Source organism: Tupaia chinensis, unplaced genomic scaffold (assembly GCF_000334495.1).
Source record: "Tupaia chinensis unplaced genomic scaffold, TupChi_1.0 Scaffold000340_1, whole genome shotgun sequence".
Classification (NCBI taxonomy): domain Eukaryota; kingdom Metazoa; phylum Chordata; class Mammalia; order Scandentia; family Tupaiidae; genus Tupaia; species Tupaia belangeri.
In genome coordinates, this window is record NW_006159834.1 from 1,481,438 (window position 1) to 1,500,971 (window position 19,534).

The 19,534-nt window shown below is 40.4% G+C and overlaps 1 protein-coding gene across 1 annotated transcript in view; it reads left to right on the forward strand.

Annotated features, from left to right (window-relative positions):
• The window catches only part of EIF4E (eukaryotic translation initiation factor 4E), a gene marked incomplete at its 5' end in the record, with an annotated part of 50,206 nt that extends 46,698 nt beyond the window's left edge, over positions 1–3,508 (forward strand). Inside the window, 1 exon segment of the mRNA XM_006152176.3 lies at positions 3,334–3,508. Coding sequence (XP_006152238.2) covers positions 3,334–3,448 — 115 coding nt within the window.
• Positions 3,509–19,534: the final 16,026 nt, after the last annotated feature.

Sequence of the window (19,534 nt, forward strand, 5' to 3'; positions counted from 1 at the left end):
ATCAATAGCACACTCTACTTTGTCATTCATCTACTAAATGAGATTTTAATTTTTAAAAAATTTTTTTTTTTATTGGAGAGGTTTTTGCTGTAGGGAGCATGCACTCGCCAGACAGACAGAGACAGACAGAGACAGAAAGCGAGAAATCACCCCCCAGGGGGGATGGCCATGCCGCAATCCCTTCTCCATTCTCCTCTCAGGATCTTGGGCACACACGCACATGTGCCCGGTGTGAGTTTAAGCCACTGGGTCTGGGACTCGAACTGCGATCAACTATGTGGGAGTCCAGCGACATAGCCATTACACTAACTGCTGGTCCCAATTTTTTTCTTTTCTTTTTTTAAATAGAGAGATTTTTGGTATAGGTTGCATGCCCATGCCAGAGAGACAGAAAGTGGGAAATCACCCCCTGGGCAGAATGACCATGCTGGAATTCCTTCTCCTCAATTTCCTCTTGGGATTTTGGGCAAGCAAACACATGTACTTGGCATGTGTTTTAAGCCGCTGGGTCCAGACCACAAACTGCGGTTGACTATGTGGGAGTCCAGCGATACAACCATTACGCCATCTGTTGATCCTGAGATTTTGAGTTTTTTAATGTGAAAAGTATTATTTGAAAAAAATGTTACTTTGAAATATTACTTTGAAAAGTGTTAATTACATACTCAGTCATTCAGGGAGATAATTGGCAAATGATTTATGTATATTTTCAGCATTTGTGTATACTACATAAAATTTTCATTGAATCTTAGTGACAGCTTAGTTTTTGTCCATATTTTTTTAAAAATTTTATTCATTCATTTTATTTCTTTTTTTTTAATTTGACCAGGAAGGCACACAGAGAGAGAGAGAAAGTGAGAAAGCAAGCCACCAGGTCCGAGACTCGAACTGTGGTTGGCCATGTGGGAGTCCAGCGCCCTTAATCCACTATGCCACCTGCCGGCCCCTAGTTTTTGTCCATATTTAAAACCCACTTGTGCAGGTTTTTTTGTTTTTAACCTTTGGTTTGTAAATTTTATTCTTTGCTGAAATTGGCAGTGATATTTCCCTAGTAAATATCAATGTTAACTTGGATTTTCTTTTCTTTTCTTTTCTTTTCTTTTGAGAGGTTTTTCACTATAGGGTGCGTGCGCTCGCCAGACAGAGAGAGACATAGAGACAGAAAGCGAGACATACCCCCTAGGGGGGGATGGTCACGCCGCAATCCCTTCTCCTCCAATCTCCTCTCGGGATCTTGGGCACGCACGCACACATGCCCGGCGTGAGTTTTAAGTCACCGGGTCCGGGACGTGAACCGCGGTCAACTACGTGGGAGTCCAGCGACATAGCCATCACGCTAACGGCTGGTTCCCTAGGATTTTCTTTTTACTACACTTAAGTTAGTGAAATTTGACTTTAAATTTTTTAAAGAGAGGTTTTTGCTATAGAGCCCTTGTGCTCACTGGAAAGACAGAAAGTGAGAAGTCACCCCCCGGGGGGATGGTCATGCAGCATTCTCTTCTCCACTCTGCCTCTTAGATTTGGGCATGCACACACACATGTACTCAATGTGAGTTAAGCCGCCAGGTCCAGGACTCAAACCGTGGTCGATTATGTCCAGCAATATAACTATTATGCCGTGATGGGTAAAGTATGGAAAAACTCTCTTAGTGTATATATATCACACTGGAGGATTTACTTTCATGAAGATGTGACTTTTTCAAATTTATATGTAGTCTTGCTGCTTATTTTTGGATTTTTGGCATTTTTTCCCTTAGAATAAAGATCCCCAGACCTCGTCAGTGTTATTTCTCATACTTTTCTTATGAGTCAGAGCCCCACAGTCTGTCCTCTCAACATTATACTTTAAGCTTCATGATTTATAAAGGGGAGATTTCTCAAACTGCAAATTCAGATTAGACCTCCTCCTTCTACTCTGTCACAGCCCTCATACTTACCTGTTTGGCATGCACCAAATTCCCACCAAATATGGGAATGCAGCGATGGAGTAACCACTACACCACATGCTGATCCCAGATGTGACTGCAAGAGCAGCATGTGGTGTAGTGGTTATTCCATCGCTGGATTCCCATATAGTTGTCTGTGGTTCGAGTCCTGGACCCGGTGGCTTAAACCTCACACCGGGCACGTGTGCGTGCGTGCCCAAGATCCTGAGAGGAGGACAGAGGAGAAGGGATTGCTGCGTTGCCATCCCTTCCCCCCCACCCACCGGCGAGGGAGGGGATGACGTTTCGCTTTCTGTCTTTGTCTCTATCTCTCTGGCGAGCACACACATTATATAACAAAAATCTCTTTTAAAAAAAAAAAAGTCACATCTGGGACCCACAGTTAGCGTAATGGCTATGTCATTGGACTTCCACGTAGTCGACTGCGGTTTAAGCCACCGGACTCGGTGGCTTAAACTCACGCCAAGCGCATGTGCGTGTGTGCCCAAGATCCCGAGAGGCGAATGGAGGAGAAGGGATTGCGGTGTGGCCATCCCCCCGGGGGGGTGATTTCTCGCTTTCTGTCTCTCCGTCTGTCTGGTGAGCACACACGCCCTATAGCAAAAACCTTTCCAAAAAAAAAAAATCTCATCTTATTTGAACATTAGGTTGTAGAATTGGTGTGTAAGGCAGAAATCATTTATATTATTGTGAAAATATAAATCTCCCTCAAAGCGTTTAATTTTTATGTGTACAATCTTGTTAGTGATAGGTATGGAGGCAGCACGGGTAGCATGGTGTTTAAGGCACTGGACTTCCCGTTGACTGACCATGGTTTAAGTCCCACACCTGGTGGTTTGCTTTGTTACTCTTCCCCTTCCCCTCCTCTCTCTGGTCAACTTAAAATAATAATAGGTGAAATTAAATAATTCCTTTAAAAAGATACTGTAAATATAGTCATGTAGTAATATACAATATTTACTAGGGTTCATATGCTAACATTTGGAACAAAATGTTATATATGTTACTTACATGTTGCTGAAGATAGAAATGTTACTGATTTTTGTGTAGGTTAAGTCTAGTTGTGATACACCTCCATTACATGTATCTGATTATATTTTCTCTAGTAGACTATAAACTCCGTGACTTTATGCACTGTCCTGCTCTGTTGATTTAGTAATAATTCTCATAGTACCTGATATATTCCTGATGGGTTCTCAAGTATGTGTTAAGTGATGAACAAAGATTGTTATGAATATGAGGAGAAGGTTGTGAAAAATGGAAAAGGGTGTGCAGTTTCCTGTTTCTCAAGTCCAGGTGTTATTTTTCATATAGAAACTAATACTGAATTTTATTTGTTTGATTATTGAATAGAAATTAATGACCACTTTTCTGCCTTTTCTTCTAGGAGGGTATACAAGGAAAGGTTAGGACTTCCTCCAAAGATAGTGATTGGTTATCAGTCCCATGCTGACACAGCTACTAAGAGCAGCTCCACCACTAAAAATAAGTTTGTTGTTTAAGAAGACACCTTCCGAGTATTCTCATAGGAGACTGCATCAAGCAATCGAGATTTGGGAGCTGAAACAAGCCTCTTCAAAAGCAGAGTAGAGGGAACCAGCAGTTAGCGTAATGGCTATGTCGCTGGACTCCCACGTAGTCTCTGTAATAGCTTAGTAGAATTACTATTACAAACACATTTTATCCATCCACAATATTCAAAAAAGAACTTGTATTTCTATACCTTACAGGAAAAAAATTTATGTTCCATTGTATTTAAGGAGCATATTTTGCTGGTTTGAAAGAGTATGATGCATACAGTTTTCTAGCAATTTCTTTGTTTTCTTTTTACAGCATCATCTTTGCTGTACTCTTGCTGATGGCTGCTAGATTTTAATTTATTTGTTTCCCTACTTGATAACATTAGTGATTCTGATTTCAGTTTTTCATTTGTTTTGCTTTTGTTTTTTTCCTCATGTAACATTGGTGAAGGATCCAGGAATATGACACAAAGGTGGAATAAACATTAATTTTGTGCATTCTTTGGTAATTTTTTTGTTTTTTGTATCTATAAAACTTTGCTACAAATTTATGCATTTCATTCAAATCAGTGATCTATGTTTGTGTGATTGCCTAAACATAATTGTGGATTATAAAAAAATGTAACATCATAATTACATTCCTAACTAGAATTAGTATGTCTGTTTTTGTATCTTTATGCTGTATTTTAACACTTTGTATTACTTAGGTTATTTTGCTTTGGTTAAAAATGGCTCAAATAGAAAAGCGGTCCCATTCATAAGACAGTGTACAAAACTGTAAATAAAATGTGTACAGTGAATTGTCTTTTAGACACCTAGATTTGTCCTTTTATTTCTCCATCTCTATAGAAGGAACTTGTACTTCTGATTGCAAGGCAGTCTCTTGTGTCTTCTCTTGTAGTGTCTTCCACATGAACAGCCTAAGTTTGGAGCACTAGTTTGATTATTATGTTTATTATAATTTTTAATAAATTGAATAGGTAGTATCATATGTGGAATTAAATCAATGTGGCTATCTTTTTTCTTTTTCTTTTTTTTAAATTAAGGCATAGTCCTTTAGACTTAAGTAAATAATATGCTCTCTTAATACGTTAAAACTCATGAGAATTGGGATCTTGACCCATCATCATTTGATTGCTAGGAACAGTGGTTATAAAACCTGGTTGATTATTGGAATGAAGTGTTCTTACCTAAGTGTCAGAATGATAGGATGAGGAAGTTCAAGTGCTGGGGATGTACTTCAGGAATGTTATTGTTGATTCTAAATAGAAAAGAGATATAAGACATTTATATATTGGTAAGTTGTATGGATTTATGTAAACTAGAAAGCTTGATCTGTTCTTTGTGGGCATCATTTGAAAGCTGACTTGAACATGCTTTGTCTCTTACATGTAACTGAACAGTTCAATCATGTGAAATGAAGTCTGGCTTTCATAGTCGAAAGGGTAAGCTTGAACTTCAAGTAGCAGAATGCAGATCATTAGTTGAGACGAAAATTTGTCTTTGAATGGTGATTATAAATTCTTTTAAAACTGATAAACTACACAAAAGTCCTATGTAAAATAAACATGAAATTAATAGCATTGATACTATTGTAGAATTTTCAAACCATTTAAGGGGTACTACAAATTGCCATCTGAATACTCTCGATACTGCAAACATCCCTTGTCCAGTATTCAAGAAATATTGACTCTTCTGTGTTTATAACTTCGGTATACTGTGCCTAGTATGTGCTGTTTAAGCTTGGCTGATTGGTTAAGTGGATTTATTGTCTGTGACAGGTATGATTGTGTGCATTTTAAGAGCTTGCTTAAAAGACATAATAGTGCTGGTACATTGGTAACAGGTAGGATCAGAGTATTATATATGTTAGGAAATAATGTTCTATTCTCTTATTTCTAAGCTACAGCCCAGTTTTAAGAAGCAACAACATAAATATACTAAAGAAAAGTAATTTGCATCATTTGCTTATCTTTATCATTACCACTTTAGAATCACAGTTTTATTTTCAATCTTTTTTCCCAGGTTCAGGGAAAGATGCTCAATTAATTGTGCCGAATCACTTTTGGCAGTTGCCACTTACATCAAACAGTGACTTGGAACTTCTTATAACGTTATTAGCACCTTTTCTGAATATAACATTAGACTGTGTATGATTTTCTAACTTCTCCCTTCCTGTTCAATGGGATGTTAGAGATAGATTGTCTTAATAGAGAATTGAGGTCATCTTTAATGGATGAATCTTCGTTCATTGTAGGGATGTGACATATTTCATTTAGCAGATTGAATGGTAACATCCCAGTTCTGCAGCAGGATCTGATGTGTACCTTGTAAGGGTTAAGTAACTAGGACGTGCAGAGTGCCAGCCATGTGTCGGGCAGCATCCCAGTCGCTGTCTGCACATGAGTGGGCACAGCAGTCCTTTGAGATGCCAGGGCCGTGACCCCTACTTCACAAATGAAGAAACAGAAACTTTGAGGGTTTAAAGAGCTTTACAGTGTAAGTTACAGGATGTGTGTATTAGTCCTGAAAGTTTGGTTCCAGAGACCCTGAATCACATTGTATGTTCTCGTTAATTAGGGCCCATTTTATAGCTATAGTAAATTACATTAGAGTGTAGTCAGTTTGTAAGTCGGGAATATAAACATTTATCTGTTTTACTTCTTTTGGTAATAAAACTGATACAAGTTGAGTATCCCTTATTTGAAATGCTTTGGGAATAGACATGTGTTGGGTTTCAGCTTTTTTTGGTTTGCAGAATATTTACATATGTATAATGAGATATCTTGGGTATGGGACCCAAGTCTAAAAATGAATTTTATTTATGTTTGGTATATATCTCACCTTAAGTATATAACCTAACGGTAACTAATTTTATGCAGTATTTTTGTTCTGTTTTTTAGATTTTTGCCATAGTGCATGTGCACTCTGGAGAGAGAGTGAGTGAGAAGTCACCCCCTATGGGAGATGGCCTCACTGCAATCCCTTCTCAGTTCTTCTCTCGGGGTTTTGGGCATGCATATCTATCCACCTGGTGTGTTTTACAAGCGACCATGTCTGGGACTTAAACCATGTTGTCAGCCATGTGGGATACAGCACCTTAACCACCACACCACCTGCTAGCTCGTGGACTATGGTACATCATGAGGTCAGGCTTGAAATTTTCCCGTGTTTTGTTGGCACTAAAAAAGTTTGAAATTTTGGAGTACTTCACATTTTTAGATTAGTGATAGTCAATGTGTAATAGAAATTTTCCTTCAGCTCAGTCTGTTATTAACAGACTGGTCATTTGGGGGATGTTTGAGAACGCAGACAAATATTAAGGAATTTACAGGAGTATAATGGGAGTACGTTCTTATATAGAGTTTCTGTATCCTATATTATCTTCTAAGATAAATGGCAAAATAAAGCAAGATGTGCAAATTGGTAGGAGCTGACATTGCCAGTTGCATTCCAAAAATTAATTCAGTAAGACATTACTATAATGTGATATTTTACATTTAAAAAATTAAAACAAGCTAATGACAAGTGTCCATGCTGCCTTTTACTTCTAATTAGTTTCTTATGGCTTGTCTTCATTCGTGAGCAGTGAAAAAAAGAAAACAACTGAATTTTCTCACTCGCAGTCAAACCCTCTTTATACACATTCAGTATTTTAGGCCTGATTGACTTCTAGAAAGAAAACTCTGTTATTTGACATAACTCTAAGACCAGTATACAAATTGAAAAGAAAATGGACTATAGCCCTGCTGTAAAAGAAGTTTTAAAAGTACACATGGATTTAAAATGAATATTACCATGGAGTTCTACAAATAGCTTTTGTTATTGAAATAGAACTATGATATTACTGAGGATTATATGCTTTAGAAGTAAATATAAAATGAGGTTGGTTGTTCTGAAGACTCAGGTTTACCACACTCTAAATAGATCGCACTACAGGAGAATTTGAGGTCTAGACACACCTCAGGCTAGAATGAGGTCTAGCTTTTGCAAGACTGAATTCCTACTTCCTATTACTAAACTCTGAATGTTTGTCCAAGTATAGATTTGTGCTCTTGTTTGACCGTGTGATTGTACTTTTTAAATATTTCACCATTCATTTGACTTTTTTTTTTTTTTTTAGTATACGTTAATATTTTAAATGTAATTTTATCTGCATTGGTGTGATTTAGAGGTACTGGTTCTGTCTCCAGCCACTTAACCACAATACCAGCCCATCATTTTCTTTCTTTAATGTTTGACCAAACATAACACATGCTTATTTACTTTTCTTCTCTACAGAGGGTAGAAGGTGAAAATTTCCCGTTTCTTCCATCCCACTCTTCTTTTTCAAGGTACCACTCATATTTCTTGTAAATGTATAGAAATTTTCTGAACGTACATCAGGTGTATGTGTGTGCAAATATGCGCACTTGCCACAGTGGGTGTTGAATGGGTTATTTTTACTGTCTCGTGTTCTCTTATATGGGTGTTTATCTCTCATTGGACTAACTTCTTTCCTCTTGGAATTTTTGCCTTCACCGACTTTGGGTGTAAATCGTAGATTTATCTTTGCACTCTCAAGTGTAAAGAAGACAATTTGCTCTTCAGCATTGTCAAGTGGCAGTTAGTCTGTGCCCCTTTGACACCCAGGCCGTTCCAGTCCTCACGCACAGGCCATCACCTGCCCAGTCATGGTGTTCTGCAGGCTGCATCGCGAGGTGTGCAGTTTGAGTCCTCATATTTTTCTGACTGGCTTTTAATTTCCTCTAATAAGCCAACATTGTTCAAAGTACAGGTATTTGCTAGGTTGTACTTTTTCCCAAAGGTAGGCAATTAGCTAGTATCTACTTCTGTTTTAAGCCTATAAATGTTGAAAAAGCTTGAATCAAAAGTAGTGATGTTAAATTTCATTTATTTTTAAGCATTGTAATTAATTTAGCAGTTTTCTGAATGAGAGCATTCCCAAAACTCATGCTTATTTTCATAAAAGAACTGTTTGGCATTTGAGTTGATTTGTTTTTAAGCATGTTTTCTTAAGTTTATGTATTTCTTCCACAAGTGAGAGACAGATAGACCCCAATTAGGGTCTTGATGCCGTGATCCACTCCCAGCTTAAGCCAGCCCTAGATCCTGGGCCCACGTCTGCTCCGTACACTCAGGGAGGTTTCTAGACTTGAACCCAGGACCCTCCCATTTGGGTCAGCTTTATCATAAATATATTAACTAAACTTGATAACCATCCTGTCGGCTTCCTCTCACCTTCCACCTAAGCAGTGTTTGCAGTTTCAGATTTGCCTCCTGATTGTTTCTGCCCAGGCGGGTTCTTACCGTATACACTGTCCCAACTGATTTTGTACTTTTTACCTCTGCCTTCAGATGTGCTCGTTGTTTACCTGCCGATTAGGTGTTCTTTTTCTACACGTAGGACGGAGCCCAGGTAACCTGGAGTTTTTCAAGGTGGCAAATATTGGGGCTTATGTTATCACAGTTCTTCACCGTAAGTGGTTCCAGGTGGTTTCTTTGTCAGCCAGCAAAGCTTTATGCGCTCTTTAGGACAGTCTTGCTAATGGGTTTCCTCTATTGTTAAAAGTACAGGTATTTGCTGGGTTGTGGTGGACTTGTATGTTTGTTTCTTCCTTCTCTCAAGGAGAAAAAAAAAAAAAAAGGGAGAAATGTAAGGAAAAAGATTAAACCAGTAGTAAGGTTTGTGAGCAACATGCTCTGAAGCCCATTCTACTGACCAGATGAAAAGAAGCAGTTCACTCAGGGATTTCATGCTTGGACAGCCGCCATTGTGGTACAGTTTTTATCTAGCAGGTTATGCCCAAGGAAGACAGGACCCAATAAAAATTTCACAGATTAAAGAACAAACAACCACTTCTTCCAGAAAAGTGTACACATGCTTCAGAGGTAGATCTGTTTCTTACTTGTTTCAGCTTAGTTAAGTTAGTTGAACTTGCTTTCTTATACAGTAACAGTGTCTGGGAATATGCTCCTGAAGGGGACAGAGAGAGATGAGCACCCTCCACAGGGTCTGGTCGCACCATGATCTCTTTCCTCCAGTCCTCCAGATCTTGGGCACTCATGTACATGCCCTTTCTGTTTCAGGCTGACTGGACAGGGAATCGAACCAGGATTGCCCTGTGGAATCTGACTTCTCTTGAGCAGTGCATTACCACTGTACCATGAGCTGGCTCAGTTAGTTGAGCTTTTTTTTTGAGAGGTTTTTGCCACAGGGCGTGTGCTCTTGCCACACAGACAGAGAGAAACAGAGAGACAGAAAGTGAGAAATCACCCCCCAGGGGGGATGACCACACCGCAATCCCTTCTCCTCCATTCTCCTCTCGGGATCTTGGGCATGCATGCACACGCGCCCGGCGTGAGTTTTAAGCTACCGGGTCCGGGCTGCGAACCACAGTCGACTACGTGGGAGTCCAGCTACATAGCCATTATGCTAACTGCTGGTCCCAAGCTGAGCTTTTTAAGCCAGTTTCCACACATATGAAATGTGCCTGAGATGTGAGGGTGGTTTGAGACTTAATGGAGTTCCTGTGCGTGTACAGAGCATGGTGCAGTGCAGCTGCCTTTAATGAGCATCAGAAGAACACCTGTAGAGTAAGTAATACAGCAGCACCCTGTGTGACTCTAACTTTTACAGGATTGTGTTTTTAAAGTTTGATGATGTAGGCTAAAGAAGTGAGCAAATTGCAATGCCATAAATTTAATTTTGATGGAGGATTGACCACATTTTGAGTTCTAAGCTTAGATTCCACACAATTCATAGTCTCAGGGTGTACTGTGTGGTTCTTAGTATAATAAGGTTTTTGTTTGTTTTTTAATGGAGAGTTTTTGCTACAGGGCGCATGCGCTCATCAGAAAGTCATAGACAGAAAGCAAGAAATCACCCCCCAGGGGACATGGCCACGCCACACTGCCTTCTCCTCCCATTCTCCTCTCCGGATCTTGGGGCACACACGCACAACGCACCCAGTGTGAGTTTAAGCCATCGGGTCTGGGACTCAAACCACAGTTGACTGCATGGGAGTCCGGCGACGTAGCCATTATGTCAACTGCAGGTCCCAGTATAATAGTTTTTAATGGAATTAAGTGATGTATTATCCCCCATATCAGATGCAGGGGGGTATCTTTCAAAAGTTAATGGAATATGCAAATTATGGAAAAATTTATGGGAGGATTTCTAAGGTTTTGTTCTCAAATAATACTTTAATTCTTTCCCACAGATTTTTTGAAGTCTCCTTTTACGTCCTGTTTAGTTTTATAGAGCCCTGGAAGGTAGTCTATGAATTTGGTTAGCTGATAGTGGGTGCATCAGTCTTTAAATCAGTGGCTCTTAAATCTTTCAGACTAAGCACCCCACATGTAAAAACAAGTTTAATATCATAAAGTGAAATTAATGGGTAATATAACTTATAAAACTGTAACTAGAAACTAATAGAGATAATAATAGGGAAACTTAGGTGAAAGTTATTTTAATACTTATTTTAGCTCAAGCATAATTGCTTAATGAAGTCTGATAATTGAACAGGACCTAGTATCTGAATGTTAGTTTTTTTTTTTCTTTAATTGCCAGAGGGCATGAGTGCTTGCTTAAGAGAGAAGAGAGATACCCAGTTAGAGAAAACATCCTTCTCAATGGGTGTGGTCACACCACAGTCCCTTTTCCATTTCTGTCCTGCTGGGATCTTGGGCATACACATACATGCATCCAGTGTGTTCTGGATGGGATTTGAATTGTGGTCAGCTATGTGGGATCCAGCTCTCAAGCACTGGGCCATGGGGACAGCCTAAATGTGACTACTCATTTTTCTTTATTTTTAAAAATTTGCCAGAGGGCACATCACTTGTCAGAGAAAGAGGGAAAGGGAGAGAGAGAGAGAGAGAGAGAGAGCATTCCTCAACAGGGTACAGTCATGCCTCAGTCGTTTCTGCATTTCTCCTCTCAGGATGTGACGCGTGTAACATGTCATTTAAGCCTCCAGGGCTGGAATTTGAACTTGGTCACCCATGTGAGATCCAACTCCCCAGCCACCAGACCACAGGACTTTTTTTTTTTTTTTTTTTTTTAATGTTTTTGCTATAAAGCACCTGCCTCAGACAGACAGACAGTGAGAGGGAATGTAAGAAATCACGTCCCAGTGGGGATGCCTTGCCACAATCCCTTCTCCATTTTCCTCCTGGGATTTTGGGTGCATGTGCACACATGCTCGGCATTAGTTTCAAGCTACTTGGCCAGGTGGGAGTCCAACACCTTAACCACTATGCCATCTGCCTGCCCCGGAGACAACTCTTAAATGTAGGCTATTCAGTGAGTTATTCTGAAATGGTGTTAAATGCTTAGTAATATTCTAGACCAAAAAAAAAAAAATACATCTTTTCTAAAATTGCATGTAGTATCTCTGGGAAGCTTAGCATATATTAAAGTATGAAAAATATTTGGTGCTGGATAATGGAATTATATTCTAATTTAAGTACATGAATGGGCCATCTACTTCCTTGCTGGTTAAGGTGACTGAATTCTCTCTGTGAAGTTAGTTGGAGTCCTAAACCCGGAGGTTAGAAAGACAGTGCTGGTTGCATGTGCATGCCTGCCCAAAATCCTGAAAGGAGAAATGTTGGAGAAGGGTTTATGGTGTGACCATCCCCAATGGGTGTCCTTTCTCACTCCTTGTCCCCATCTTTCTCTGGTGAACCTATGAAACCTCTTTCAAAAAATGATTTGAATTTGAATACCATTTAGAACATCAGTTGTGTAGATCTATTCTCTGTACTGCTCATCCCTCGTAATGCCAGAAGCACTCCAACAGAAGTTATCCCAACCAAGGTGCCCCATAAATTTGCAATGGTACTGTGTTTTTCATTGTCCTGTGCCCACTGAGAACCAGTCCTGTAGACCAGATGTCATTGTGTATAGGAATCAGCTTGTCATTCTGACTTCGTTTGTCCGGGTCAGACCTATAGTTCTGCATTTCTGAGAAGTGAGTCAGGTGCTGATCCTTGGGATCCAGGTACCAAATTCTGAACCTAATGAGGCATCATTGTATCGGTGCCATCCAATAGCTTCAATCCATATGTGGCTGTTTAATGAGATAAAACCACTTTAGTTAGATAACACTCATTCACACTGGCCACATTTCAGATTCTCAGTACGTGGGGCTAATGGTCATTTTAGACAGTGCCGATAGAGTATTCCTTCTGTCTCACGGTCCTACTGGACAGGTGCACTGTGCCCATTGCCTCTCCAGTGATCTTTTCATGTTTTGAATGGCAGCGAATTTTACTTTCAGACAGAGATCTGAGGAGCAAGCACATTAAGAGCAGAATGTGGAATAAAGTTGCCATTCTTTCCGTTGAAGTTGATAATACAACATACCTGAGTGGAATGCTACCAGATCTGTCTAGAGATGAGTTTAGGTTCTACTGAAAAGAGTTCTAAAGAAACAACCTGCACCATGAATAACGGATACATTTCCCATTGAGACCCAGTTTATGTGTGTATACCACAGCAAGAGTTTCCTTAAGCTGTGCCGGATATTACCATACAGATACATTCTGAGATTCTCTGCTAGTCCGTTCCTCTCACCCTTGTTTATTTTAATGCTGGTCTCAATCATCTTTACTTAGTCACAAACTGCAGTTTGGAAAAAACGCTATAAAAAGTGTCCCTGGTGGACCAACCCTGTGGCCTGGTGGGTAAAGAAGCCGAATTTCTCATGAACTCTGCACAGGTGGAGTCCTAGCTCTGGTGGCTTCCACACGCTGGACACGTGCATGTGTGTCAGAAATCCTGACAGGAGGGAGAACTGCAAGGAAAGGGATTGCAGTGTGACCAAGCCCCATTGGAGAGGGTGCTCCCTCCACCTTCTCTATTCTTGCCTGGCAAGCCCGTGCGCCCTCCTGCAAAATTTTTTTAAAAAGTAATCTCTGATAATGTGGGCCTATGAAAATTATAAAACAGTTTATGACAGTTGACCATCTTGATCATAAAAATTCTCTTGGGGTCAGCAGGTGGTGTGGTTAAGGCACTCGATTCCTACATGGCCAACCCTAGTTCAAGTCCTAGACCCAGTGGCTTGAACTTCACGCCAGGTGTGTTGTACATGAATGTCCAGCATCCCAGGAGGAAAATGGAGAAAGGCTTGCAGCATGGCCATCCCCCGAGGAGGGTGATTTCTCACTTTCCCTCTGTCTCAGGCAAGTACACGTGCCCTATGGCAAAGCAAAAGAAAATCTCAAAAATGTCCTGTTTGTGTATACTTGGTTAATTTAGTCTCTAGTTGTGTGTGCTAAAGTAAATATGAAATATATTTCTAGTTAATTGAGTTACCTTACTGATGGTACTGTTAACAATAAGTAATTAATATACCTGCTCAAAGTGATAATGCTGATTTCAGATGGGTTCTCTGGGGAATATGTTTCTTGTGTGGGGGGCCGTAGGTTAGAACCATGATTACAAAACTAGTTGCCTACTTGAGACCACTCAGCTCATGACAGACTTGTCATCTGCATTAGCATGAATACTTTGTTTTATTTAACAGAAAATCCTGATGTACCTTATTCTAATATGACATAAAGTCAAGTTATTCATTAAGAAGGTGGAAGGAATATACATACTCCTTTGTTATCCCACTAGAATTATGATCCACCAAAAGTTGGTTCTCATTACTCAATCTCCTACAAGTATTGAAAAGCTGCTTTGCTATTTAGAATTCAGCACATACTATTGAGATTCTGTGGTGTGTTGAATAGACGATGGAGAACAGAATGGTTCTGTCCTCATGATCATAATCTGCAAATCCATGTAATGTGTCAGTCTTAAATTTATACATTTATTAAATGGTTACGATAAGTGAGACACTCTTTTGAGTGCTAGTTTACACTGGTAACAAGAATAAAAATCTTTCCTAATAAAGCTTTTGCTCTCATAGATTTTTAGATAAGCTCTTCTTCCCCTAGTATTTCTAAGCATTTTGGCCTTATGCAATTCAATGTAAAGTTATTTGATGCTAAAAGTTGACAATTTTCATTGTTAATTATATGCTTCATCATATGCAGAAATGCCTAATATTTCTCCATTGAAATACTGGGTCATTAGAAAAGTCACAATGAATTTCTGCATAGGAATCCATGAGAAAATACGTTGTGACTTTTCCGAGGACCCAGTCACGGTGTTGTATGCACTGCACTTCTCCCCTCTAGAACTGTTGCTTGTCCCTAATGCCTGAGGTCCATGTGGCTTTCCTTAATGTAGGTTAGGATCTTAACTGGATAGATTTCATTCCAGACTAGTAATTAGAATTATCTGTCTGTAGACTTAGGTAAGTATTTTTAAATTTCATTTGTATATAATTCAAAATTTACACAGAAAAACGTCCAAGATTAATATAAGGAATTTCCCATCAACCCGAAAGGAGTCTGGCCCATGTTTGTCAAGTAAGCTGAGGTTATTCAAGCTAAAGCCTGAGAATGAGCCCTTGTGAGCAAAGGCTTAGATGTAATCAGCACTCCAAAATGGCCCTGAGGAGTTTTCCTGAGAACTCATGACATTGTTTTGCAAAAACAGCCTAAGTGATTGGTTAGCATTTTGTTTCACAGATAGCACATTTCAGTAGCATAGCTATAGGTCAGAGGTCAAGTTAAAATGAACGGTGTGCAGCCTGTGTTACCTAGGGGACTTGGGTTTTAATGTCAGCTGGTTAGTGAATTCTTTGTTAAGAAGCGTCCTTGAGCACTCACTTCAGACAGGTGTGGGACATCTCTGAGACTGCATACAGGTACCTCTCTGAGGCCAGTTTTTATCTGATCTTCCTCACTCTTAACCTTTTACTTTCTTTTCAAGGATTTGCATTGGTTAATAATTTTTAGTGCAGGCCTTGCCTCTGAATGGTGTAAATTCATTTACAGGCCAGAAAGCTCCAGCCAGTCTGAGAGTGTCTCGATTTTGTGAGAACTGTAAGATCACATAAGCATAGCTAATGTTCCAAGTCTGTATCTCTCTCAAGGCCTAATTCCAGGGCCTTACATCCCTCGAGGCCTTACTATTATTTCCTTGCTCATTCCATGTTCCTCTCACCCAGATTCATCACATTTGCACTTCGTCCCGTTTACCTCACTGTTCTTTCCATCCAAGTTTTTTCCTGAACTGTTTGAGAGTGAGCTGACCTGATACTCCTTTAGCCCTAAATATTTTAGTGTGGTTCCTCCCCAACAATCTTCAGTGTTTATTTCCTAAAAGCAAGGACATTTTCCTACACATCCCTAATGCAGTGACCAAAACCAGAAAGCTAGCATTAATACCCTTGTACAATCTGTTACCATCTGATACTGTGTTCCTTGATAGCAGATGGAAACTTCGATAAATGAAAAGTTTATGTCACATTCAGTTGTTACATCCCTTTAGTCTCCTTTAATCTGGGACAAGTCCTCAGACATTCCTGTTTAGCGCATTGACATTTTGGAAGAGCACATGCCAGTAACTTTGTAGGCTACTTCTCAGTTGGAGTTCGAATAAAGCTGTTTCATGGTCAGAGGCAGGTTATGCACTTTAGTGAGAATACAGCAGAAATCATAGGTTTTTCTCTGACTTCATACCAGGGAGCGGATGGCATCATTGTGCTCCCGTACTGGTTGTGGTAGCTTTCATTACTTGATGTTGGTGATATCTGCAAGTTTCTCCAATATAAGCTGATTTCTATTTTGTGCCAAGCAATTTTAAAGGGGAACTTCTGATACCATGTAAATACATTGTTTTCTCCTCAACCCTTCCCCATCAAGTTTTGTTTGTTTTAAAGAGAGATTTTTGCCATAGGGCTCATGTGCTTGCCAAAGAGGCAGAGAGAGATAGAAAAAAAGTGAGAAATCACCTCTCAGGGGGAATGATGATGCCTCAATCTCTTCTCTGCATTCTCTTTTTTTGGGATCTTGGGCATGCATACACATGCACCCGGCGTGAGTTTCAAGCTACCAGGTCTGGGGCTCGAACCACAGTTGGCCATGTGGGAGTCCAGTGCCTTAAACCACCACACCACTTGCTGGCCCTCCCCACCAAGTTTTAGTACCTCTTGATAGTCTTGCCAGAATCCGTTATGATGATTGCCCAGATGGGTTTTTTTTTACTGTTACTGTCCTCTCTGTATGCATTGACTTCTCGTTATAAGAGCTTCCCCCTAGATTCATGATTTGTTTTATTCAACTGGTAATAATCTTTTACTATTGTTACTTATTTCAGTGCTCACATTGTCCCAAGTTTGGTCAACGGGAGCTCCTTCAAGCTGGCTTCTCCTTTTAACACATAAAATGTTTTTTGAGTGGAATTTGTTTTGGGCTACGTAGGATTTCCCAGTCTTATCTTGACTCATCTCATTCCTGCCCTGCTCTAGCCCTGAAATTGGCAGTTTCATAGAACCCTGATTCCCATCATGGAGAGTGGAATTTAGTGACCAAGATCTGGGCTGTTGGTGTTTATTGCCACTAGGGTATCCTTACTTTTAAGTTCTCACAGCAGACAGAGCTAAGAAATGGAAATGTTGGGCCGGCTCCATGGCCTCGTGGTTAAGGCAGCTGGATCCCACATGGTTGACCCTGCAGTTCAAATCCTAGACCTGGCAACTTGAGAAACAGACCAGGCTTGTGTGCCCAAATCCCAGTAAGAGGTAAAGATGGAGGAGAAGGGATTGTGGACGTGATTCTTCCCCTCTCTCTCGTACATGCTCCCTATAGCAAAATAAAGTATGTACATACATACATTTTTCTATAACCCTAAATGCATATACACCTAAATTCCTGAGGTAAAACAGGTGTCTTAAATTCCAACCCAGCATCAAGTCTTCCTTCCCATATATATAATTCCTTTCTATGTAGTTTAAGCGAGAAGGATGCAGTCACGACCAACATACTTACTCCTTCAATCCTGGAATATGCAAAAAGTGGCTTGAGGATTGCTGGACTTGACTAAAAGAAAACCTTCCTAAATAGAATTTAATATATGTTTAGAGCTTATTTTGTTTTTAGACTTGAGGCCACATAGTTCAAATAACTGTTTCAAACTTTAGTTCTCCCATCTGTCCTGGCCTTCAGTGGGCGTTTTGTTTTTGTTTTTTTGTGCAGTTTTTGCTATAGGACACATGTGTTCACTGGAGAGAGAGAAAAAATGAGAAATTACTTCCAAGCGGGAGCTGGTTGTGCTGCAGTCCCTTATCCTCTGGGGATCTGGGGCACACGTGCACACATCTGGTGTATTTTCAAGCTGCCGGGTCCAGGACTTGGGCTGCTCGGCTAGCCATGTGGGATCCAGCCGCTTTAACCACTGCCACCAGCTGGCCCAGTGTGGTTTAATTATCAGTTTGAAATGCTGTTTGATTCATTTGTTATTGTGCATATTCCACTTTAGGTTCCCATGCCCCCATCATCTTGTTTTTCTTCTTCTTTTCCTCTCTTCTTCCTTTCTCTTCGCCTTTTCTTTCTTTTCTCTTCCCCCTTCCTTTTCCCTCTTTCTCTTCTCTTCTGTTACAGTTTGAATGTGCCCCCAAAATTCATGTATTGGCACATGGTTGTATCGTAAAAGTGTTAACACTTCTTGACATCCAAGGGCTTGGGTGTGATGAGGTCATTAGGGCAGGCCCAGTGGTTGAGTTCTGGTGGGTTTAGATGAAGGGAAGGAGACTAGACTAGACAGGAATCCTTAGACTGCTGCTCTGCTCCAGACCTCCCTCCACGGTGTGTCTTCACCAGACCTCAGCCCCTTCACCTGGGACCTCTGGACTGCAAGCTGAATACACCTCAGTTCTTGTGATTGCTCCGTTTCAGATAGTGCTGTTAGCAGTGCACTGGCCTTTGTTTTCTATTTCCCATCCCTTCTCTTTTTCTTTGTATGCATAAGCATTGTCATGGTTCCAAAGATTAGAGTGGTTTATAAAGTTACATTCAGGAAAATGACATTCTCTCTTTCTCATTTCTTGTCCTTTCTACCCCATTCCAACCTGCTTTCTGTAGGTAACCAAACTGATTCTGGTTTATCATTTACTCCTTGTACAACAGTGTGTATGCATGTATATCTTATTTCCTTTTCTTTATTATGGAGGAGGATGACATGCTCTGGATACTCTTGCACTTTGCTTATTTCACTTGGCCTTGTGTCCTGGAAATGGCTCCACTCCGTGCACGGACATCACACTTAATTAGGGAAACAGTACTCTGTTGTCTCTGTACCATAGCTGCTTCAGCCGTTCTGTGCCTATCCACGTACATTCGAATACATGTAATTACAAACAGTGCTGCCACGAGTAATTTACATGGCTGTGATTTCATGCATCTTAAGGGTAAAGCTCCTAGAAATGTGGTTTGGGTTAAAATGCAGGTGTGTAACACGGTGTCATTAGTCCCTCAAGGTTTGCATCAGCGTGCGTTCTCACCTGCAATGCACAAGAGCCCACAGGCTCACCAACAGTGTGTTGTTTAGATTCAATTTTTGGTTAGTTAGTGGAAATATAAGAAACTTACATTGGTACAGTGCTGGTTTTTTGTTTTTAAAGAGATTTTTGCTATAGGGCATGTGTGCTCACCAATGAGACAAGAGACAGACAGAAAACGAGAATCCCCTCCCCCCGGGGGGGATGGCCATGCTGCAATCCCTTCTCCATTCTCCTCTCAGGATTTTGGGCACACACAAACATACCTGGCATGAGTTTTAAAAGCCACTGGGTCCAGTCCTGAAATCACAGTCAACCATGTGGGAGTCCAGCGATGTAACCATTACATCTGCTGAGTCCTATTGGTATAGTTCTAATGTTCTCTTAGTTCGAATAACGCTGAACAGATTTTGTTTATTGTTAATTAGGGTTTTTTTGCCATAGGGTATGTGTGCTCATTTAAGAGAGAGATAGGGGAAATCACCCCTCGGGGGCAGGGGTGTGTCCATGCTACAATCCCTTCTCCATTCCCCTCAGGATTTTGGGCGTGCACATGTATTTGGCATGATTTTCAAGCCACCGGGCTTAGTACTTGAACAGTGCCTGGCCATATCGGTTTCCAGCACCTTAATCACCATGCCACCTGCTGGCCCCCATGCAG